The sequence below is a fragment of the Chenopodium album genome, chromosome 23 (genome assembly GCF_948465745.1).
Source record: "Chenopodium album chromosome 23, dcCheAlbu1.1, whole genome shotgun sequence".
NCBI lineage: Eukaryota > Viridiplantae > Streptophyta > Magnoliopsida > Caryophyllales > Amaranthaceae > Chenopodium > Chenopodium album.
This window is the reverse complement of record NC_137856.1, coordinates 9,309,266-9,318,191: the sequence shown is the minus strand read 5'-3', so window position 1 is coordinate 9,318,191 and position 8,926 is coordinate 9,309,266. Positions and strand designations below refer to the sequence as shown.

Here is an 8,926-nt window from a genome sequence, read left to right as displayed (position 1 = left end):
GATTTCTGCAACACACAATTCAATTTCTAAATGTTTCTTAACAATTGTAACTTTTTTTTCAATCAAACTAGTACTTGTGTAACTAGGACTCACAAGAGAAAAGAAAAAGAAGATTACAAATCATTTCCCAATTCCTATAAATCAAAAACAAAGAACTGTAGAAACCTGTCACTTCAGAAAAAAAAAAAGGCAAAGGTGGTTATAAATTTTGGAAGAGGGTTGATTTGTTTTGGAGGGAATTCAAAAAAAGGAAAGGGTAAATTAAAAGCCAAAAGAAGAAAGGAACAACGCTTCTGACCTTGCTGTCATCGCGAAATCTTTCTTCTGAAATGAAGCAGGCCGAGGTTGAGAAAATAAAAACCACACAAATTTGATTCAACAATGGATATGATTGATTCGACAATGGATATGTGAGGGTTTAATCAAATCACATAGAGACAATGTGTAAAAAATGTACACTTGCCGGTGAGCTGTAGAAAAGTGGTTCAATCAGGTAAAGGTGACTTAATGGATCAATGCTGCTATATTGTGGTAAATCTATGGAAGGAAAACCAAAAATGGACAATAAATAAAAAAGGAAAACTTGGACTCTTTCTTATGAACAGAGTTGTAGCTAGGGGCTAGCATTGGCGACCCCTGCGACAGGAGAGAGGGCCTGCACTAGCTGTGATGGTTCCGACCATAGAAGATGACTTAGCTCCCAAGCTTGAGGCTCTTGCATAACTAGCTGAGGCTCCAGCTCCGGATGGGGTGAAGTATGCACCGTTCAGCAGTAGATCTCCCTCAGACCTCCAGTTCCAACCCTTCCACTTGTTTGCAGCTGTCTCCACCCTCTTGGTCACCTAAAATATTAGCATAATTCACACCATACTCGGTATCAGAATTTAATGCAATGTCCGAGCTCAATCATTTCACAAATAATGTTAAATCATGTTGATTGAACATATAAATGGGAATTAATTACAGGGCAAGTGTTTACCTCTTTCGCAAAAGGGTTGGTTGGGGCTGCATATCTGTTGCCCTGGCTGTTGATGGTAGGGGCTGCACTTCCACCAATAGCATACATTTCCCAGTGGGTGTAGTCATTGTTTACCACATGGAAATAACCATGGCGACATCTGCAATTTCAAGGAAGCATTCTATAACTACTAAGACGTGAACTAAGCACAAAGCTAGCTAGATCAGAGCATAAATTGAACACATTTTGTATAGCTGTGCATACCTTGGCATTCTCTGCATAAGGCCTGCACCAAAATGGTTGAATGCAATTGTAACTTGCATCGCCTTGTCTCTCACATAAGAATCACTATGTCCCAACAGCATTACCTATATTGCATTATATATTTACATACAATATTAGCATCTCCACAACACCAAGGAAGTCAGTATAAAGCAAAAGATTCCAGAAATATGCAGAAACAATACCTCATTATGGTGAGCAAAGTGATTGTTGGAAATTGTGATAGCAGTTGAACCCATCACAGCATCAACAAGTCCATCAGCACAGTGTGAGAGGGAGTTGTGATCAATCCAAATATGACTTGCACCAAAGATCGAGATGCCATCTCCATCAGCCATTGTTCTCCATCCAAAATGAGTAGTGGAACTCCTCACCATAGCATTACCAGTGGGTTTGCAATCGTGTATGTGAATACCATGGATGATGATGTTTGTCACATACTGAATTGTAACACAAGCTCTATTAGCAATATGGACATTGGCTCCACGACCATCTATTGTCTTAAAGCTGTTCATGATAAGCTCCTCCTTCAACTCAATCACCATATCACGCTTAAATATGATCCAAAGAGGCTCTTCCTGGATAACTGCATGACGCAGAGTCCCAGGCCTGGGGTTGACTGGGTCATCATCACGAGGGTCTGTGACAACGTAGAAGCGACCATTCTTGCCACCAATGGCATTTCTTCCAAAACCAATACCACAGTCAGCTAGGCGCTTACGGTTTTTGTGCCAGTTGCGGTCACAACGCCAGCAATCATCAATGGGGTTTCCTGTCCCACATGAAAAATAACCCAAATTCCTCCTCTGAGTGCTGTTCTGGATACTCCTGCAGAACACGACACAATATAAGTACAACTTGCAGCAATAACAGCAGCTGCACCTCAGCACTACAAATAAAATATATCCTCAAGTACTTTATAAACATGATTGTCATCATTGCCAAGTGTAACCCTTTAGTAATTAGGAAATTCAGGTGACATATGATACAAGTGATGATTGCAACAGAGGTTTAGGCTTCTTCCCCTGTCAACATATAATTTTTCATGATTTTGGATCTTGCATTATATAATCTTTTACACAATACATCAGTGGAAAAAACCATATTCCTCAAAAATTATAAAAAATTTCATACTCATCTTTCCTTGTAATAATCAAATTTACTAGGCATGTTTCATGCACAGTAAATAAAAAACGGAAAATGCAGTAAATATCTGTTGTTCTTGGGCTCATGGCTTCAATATGACAGTTTTCAGCTCAAGACACCGACAAAACACAAGTACTCATTATTCAGTTGTAGACAAATTTTACATTTATTTCCACAATTCCTACTTCGCTATGTTACCAGATGCATTGCAGAATACAGTCCAGGACAGAGGTACTGTCAGTAGAATGTGAGTTGAACATGTTCAATTTAGACTCAAATAAGAAAAGGCTCCATCATCATACAAGACAAATAATTAGTTAGGGATCTAATGAAAGACTATGGTGTCAAGATTGCATGATAAAGTCCAGAATAACAGCTATTAATCTAGTGATTGTGTTTTCATTGACGAGACAAATAGCATATGCTCATCATTAAATCAACCAACATCTTTACAGCTACAAATTAGTACCATTGTACCCCATCATTGCACAAACAGAATCAATTCGTAACTCCCACAGGAAAATTAACCCGAATACTCTACTCTGTAAAATAATATCTACATTAGTCAAAAACTCAAAATTATTCCTAACCAATTTTTAAAGTTTCTTAATGTCATTAAAAGAAAGATGCATCTTCGAGAAAGCTATATCATCCATCTAATATTAATCGAATGAGACGTGGAATATAAGAATCCGCATATACAATGTGGGTGATAAAGGGATGACATTAAAAGTTTAAACCTGTACAGTTTGTTGGTGCATAAATCACTCAGTGACATTACCATAACCCGAGTACAAGCAGAGCACAATAAGGATCATATTTATTACTCTTCAAAAGTTGAAAAAAAGGCAAGTAAAGTGAGAAAGCCATAAACAAATATAACTAAGTGTGACCAAAACTTATGTCACCGCCGAATGAGTAGGTGCAAAATGTGTGATGATATCAAACATCAATTATTTAGCCTCTCAGAAAAGCAATCTTGTACGATTAATGTGTGCATCATAACAATCACCAAAAATGAATGAAACTCTATAAGAGGCAAAATCTTGTGCTATACAAACTTCTTACTCGAATCCTTATGAATAACATTTTAACCAATCACATAAATTATTGTAAGCTCGTCTTACCTAAGACTCGTTTCTAACAAGAAATGGATATTATTGTAAGTTCGTCTTACCAAAGACTCATTAACAAGAAACCAGATTAGAGAAAGAAACTCACATGTGAACCATAGAAACAACCTCTTCTGGATCAGCCACTGCATGTTCATTAAATGTATCAATCTCCTCCAACCTGAAAAACAACAAAGATTAAATAAAACCTCATTCACACAAAAATAATTTAATAAAATTACCAAATATAGACAAACAAATAAAGTGATACCATTTTTTATTCGTTCTATACAATTAACCATACACATGGTGAGAAAATCTGAAAAGCTCCATGTTTCTCTCACCATTAATGCAACAACAGCCTAAGCTTAAAGCTACCCTATACCCACAACCCACCCACCATTGAATGTAGATGGTGACACCCATTTGGGTTTTTTCTTGTTTATTGAGGGGGACCAATTGGGGTTAATAACTTAATACCCAATATTATAGTAATTGATAAACTATAGGATATCATTCTTCCACATTCAATAAATTAACATCCATATAGCCAAAATCAACCGAGGCGAATAAATCCCGTATACATTATTGTCTTTATGACTCGCCGTACCTAAAATAAAATTTCTTAAATGTAAATAACCCATATTTGTTATTTTACTTGCACAATCTAGTTTTTAAGGCCAAACTTTAATTATATAAAGTTAATAACATCCACAGTGTACTAAACCCGAGACCTCAAAACAACTCCGTGTACATCATTGTTTTTGTGACTCTCACCAAAAACATAAAAATTCTCAAATGTAAACATTAACCCAAATCTTAACCATTTTTGGGATTTTTCTTCCACATTCTATTTTTCATTAAAGGCCAAAAATAAAAATAAAGAAGGGTAAAATGGTCATTTGGGGAAGACAAACAATGAAACAATTATCCACTAACGGTCTAGGGTAAATACAAAGTACGCAGCAGATCGCCACAGTGCTCGATAATCAGAAAAACAGGGAAGTACAAATTCAGGTATTAGTCTCAATCCAAAATGACAAAACTACCCATAATTATATATTCTTAACACAAAGTTAAAATGTGATTAATAAATTAATTAAGGGGTAATTATGGAAAGTAGGAGAGAGAAAATAAAAAGTGTAGCATGTCCAATGGGAATCCTAAGAACGAGGTGTAACCGTAAACAGAATAAACGAGTGAGATCAAAAGAAAGAGGAAGTTAGAAAAATATCTCAACGGTTATTATTGTTTCATAGGATTCAGAGAATCAACGGTTCAGATTGATTTGACGTCGTTTAATTAAAAAAAAAATTAAAAAATTTGAAAATCTCATTGAAAGCAACTTCCGCCATTGTTGTTACTTACTTTTCCGTCATTGTTCTGTTCTTCAAGCTCTCCAACTCCTCTGTTTCTTCCATCCTGTACATATTTTTCTCAGAATTAAACCTCTGTTTTTCGCATTTCACCGCACATAAATTTTCCAAAATTTAAACAAAAACATTTTTTTTAGGTGAAATTCGAGATATATATTAAAAAAATAAATCCTAATTTTGAAGTGAAATTGAAAGGAGAAACAAAAATTTGAATAATGTAAAAACAAATAAAACCTGCAGTATAAATTATTTCTCAAATTCGCATTTCACCACATAATTTTTCAAAAAAAACTAATATAAACCTATCTTCAAGTGAAGTTCAAAATGAATTGAATGAAACCTAATTTTGAGGTGAAATTGAGCGGATGAAAAATCGTGTGAAAAATACAAAAGTGAATTTGAGGAGAAATTTAGAAATTTGAAGTAAAATGCAGCTTGCATTTGAGTTGATGAAAAAGGAGAAATTGTAACGAAAAAACCAAAAAATTAGCGACATTTTTGTTACCTGGGAGCAGTGCGAGAAGCGGCGACGAGAGTGACGAAAAGCAGAAGAAGAAGGAGAGAGGAGAGAGAAGAAAGAGAAACCGCCATTGTTGAAAGCTTGAATGTGTTCAGCTCAAAACACTGCTCAGTTGAAATTTAGGAGAGAGAAAATAAATGGGATGAGAGAGAAGGGGGTGAACCGTTGAGAAGGGTGGAGACAGAGTCGAAGAAATGTTGTAATGAAAGGAGTGTTTTTATAGAGTGAACGAATATGAGAGAGAATTAAAATAAATTAAAAAAGGGTGTTGGTCCCACTTGCGGTTGCTGCTGCTGTTGGTGTTATTGCTGCGCTCTCTCACACATCTGCTGGCTGCTGGTGCTGTTGTTTAGTGAAGTAGGGAGTTGTATTATTTTTTTCATTCTTTACATTTCATTTTCGAATTTATTTACCCTTCCCTCTAACTAAAAAGTTACAAGTACTAGTACTATACGAGTATTATGACCAATTGAGTTATCTTCATTTTTAATTTAAACTTGTTTTAATTAGGTTTTATTAGAGATAAAGTACGGGTTTTAAGGTTTTAGTGTGTAATAGTACGAAACTTGATTAGTGGAAAGGTTTGTTAACTTAATCACTTAATGAATTTCTTAGAGATATAATACAATTTAAGGTATTTTCTCTTACTCCGTATAATTCTATTGGGTTTGACCCATTTGAAGTTATTCGTAAGTTGTTTTATAAGAAAATTTTCTCTTCACCTTACAAAGGCCATACAAATCTAATTTTATAAAGCTCTAGTCTAATATGATTCCCCCCCCCCCCCCCCGCTACACTAGACCAGTGTTTTGATTTTGACTAAAATTTGACCATATTATGTATTTTATAATGGAAAAAAAAATATTGTCAAGTGAGTTCACGTTAGATTCAGAGCATATTTTTCAAATGTCTTTTATAATTTATTAATACATGATTAAATAAATACAACTATAAATTATAAGTAAACAATAACAGTGTTCAAGATTTGGTTTGGTTTGATATTTTCTAACCTAAGGCTAAAGGCTCTATATGATTCATCTGATTTTATTTAAATTAATTTTATTTTGTTTAAATTTTTCTTGAATTATTTAATTTTTCTGAAATTATATGAGCTTACTTTTTTTTTTTTTGGTGTTTAGAGAGCCACAAGGGCAGGGGTGAGAATCGATATCAAGATCTCTTGAAACCGAGAAGAAGTTCTAACCACTTGAGCTATCCCTCACTCTCATATGAGCTTACTTTTTTTTTTTTTTTTGAAGAAATATGAGCTTACTTTTGATTTGTCTTAAATTATTTTTTTATTGAATTTTTTGAAATTATTTTGTAATTAGAAAGTATTTGTAATAACCTATTTTATCTGATTTAAACTTATTTTAAAATAAGCTAAATACGAATAAACAAACAAACCCTAATGTGATTTTGACAATGCAAAAATAATTAATCATCAATAAGATTTGTGTATACTTCAAGATGGAATTATGACCTAGGTCAACATCGAATGTCATACGAGTAGAAAATAATATTTCAACTAACATGATTTGTTTTGTATGATTAATAGATAAAGATAAAATGACTTTTTTTTTTTTTTTTTTTTTTTGTTGTTGTTGGTTATCACATAGGTTGTAAATAAAGTACTACGTAATAAGGATACAATTAGGTAAACTACAAATACACTCTTAATAATTTCCTCCCCCATTTAATTCTTTTCGTTAAGGTTAAAAATGTATTCATCTTTCGTTCATATCTCTACCAGACGTCCAGGCCTCTTTAGTATCTGTGGAATAAGAGGTCTTTTATCCTTATTATCTTGTTAGATTTAAAATTTTTGAAAAATGTATATAGGCTATGTTTTGCAAACATTAAAATTAGTTAAATAAGTTGGGGCTTGCCTCTCGTTTCCAACCAAAAAAAAAAAAAGCACTACATAAAATAAGTTCAATTCAATAGAAAGCACAACCTTAAATTAAAGCTTCAACATGTTAGCTACTAAGCTATTACCGTATTACATGTCATTTAATCAAAATTAAATATTAATAAAAATTTATGTCATAAAAAAATATCGTAACCTGAGGCATCGCCTGCTGCTTATATCTTAAAAACTAATTGTACAATCATACATTGAAAGCTACTATACGCTTGAAATCAATATTTTTGTTAAGAGTAAAAAATTTAATTTTTATTTAAGAGAAGTATATCCTAAGTTAAAGAAATTTTGGAAAAATTATTATGCTATTACCAATCATTCAATCTTCACATTCCAAATAATTATTGGAAAAAATAGATGATTATTACTGAAAAAAAGTGAACAACGTTGTTTTTTACTGCGGTAAAAATCAACTGACCCACCCGCAAACTAAGGTGGGGTTAATATTTTTAACTTTCAGAGGACAAGAAATGTGACTACCTTAGTGCTGTATTCACCGACGGAATGTATTAACACGTGTCAATACTCAAGCTTTCCCTAATTTCTTGGGCCTACTAATCCGTATATTTATTATTTTTTAATCAAGGCTTACTTATCCGTATTTGATACAGAGTGGTATAAAAAATAAGACAAAAAAATAATTATACAAATATGACGATTTTACCCCTAATGTAACATGGTCCAGATAATTAGTAGGGAATGCCAAGTCAGCGAGCCGTTACGGGAGTAAGACGTTAAGAAGTGTTTGTCTGATTGGAAAATTTTGATTGGGTAAAAAACGGGGAGAACAACAAAGAAATGGAAGAAGTTCGTTATTTTATAATCGTTATTTTGTTTGTTATACAAGGTTAATTACGCTGATTTTACGGGATACGGTGTATGTGATAAAGTTATGTGATTATTCTTTTACTCGTAGCTTTTTTTATTGTGAAGGGAAAGAAGGTTTAATTTGATTGAAAATATTTTGGCGATGGAGAAGTGTAAGGTTCACAATTTCAACTCTTTGGGTATGAAATATAGAATTTCAGGTTAATTTTGTATTTTTAAGTTACGATCAATGTCTTCATAATGAAAGGAAAAATATCAGAAATCTCTTGATTGAATTTTTGAATCCCATGAGGTTTGATCCCTATATCTCTACTCCTCTAATATACGAGGTGAGGAGCGATGTCACTACTACACCATCTCGACGGCTCAACCTCTATAACTCAAGTATAGGTAATACCGTAATAACTAATAAGTATACATTTTAGTACATTCAACTTTATATTGAGCATAACAATAAGTTCTAAAAACAATGGACTTCCTAGCTACGTATTGTTTAGACAATTAATTGATAGATTAAAGGGCTGTTCACATTTAATGAATTGAGCTGAACTGAACTGAACTGATTGGAGCTGAACTGAACTGAAATTAAGTAAATATGAACAGACCCAAAATTTGAGTGGGTTTGCTAGTGCTACTTGAGTTGGCCCGTTACACTCATACCAAAATTTTTTTAAGTGGTTGCATGGCCCTATTAAGATGGTGTCAAGTCGTGTTGATGTCATGTTGGTTGGGCTTAAAAAGTATACGTGCCATCATGACACATGTCAATTCTATCTTATT

At 33.6% G+C, this 8,926-nt stretch overlaps 1 protein-coding gene across 2 annotated transcripts; it reads right to left on the bottom strand.

Annotated features, from left to right (window-relative positions):
- Positions 1–5,591, bottom strand: LOC145609420 (putative pectate lyase 1). 2 transcript variants are annotated; one of them, XM_081664910.1, is made up of 7 exons: positions 5,380–5,591; positions 4,867–4,920; positions 3,608–3,679; positions 1,426–2,068; positions 1,223–1,326; positions 980–1,118; positions 1–842 (listed from the first exon to the last, which is right to left on the bottom strand). In XM_081664910.1, the coding sequence occupies exons 1-7, from the start codon at positions 5,463–5,465 to the stop codon at positions 621–623; spliced, it is 1,320 nt and encodes a 439-aa protein (XP_081521036.1). In that variant the 5' UTR covers positions 5,466–5,591; the 3' UTR covers positions 1–620. The 2 variants fall into 2 exon arrangements, with proteins under 2 accessions (XP_081521036.1, XP_081521037.1); XM_081664911.1 differs by lacking the exons at positions 4,867–4,920; positions 5,380–5,591 and adding an exon at positions 3,770–3,876.
- Between the last annotated feature and the right edge of the window lie 3,335 nt (positions 5,592–8,926).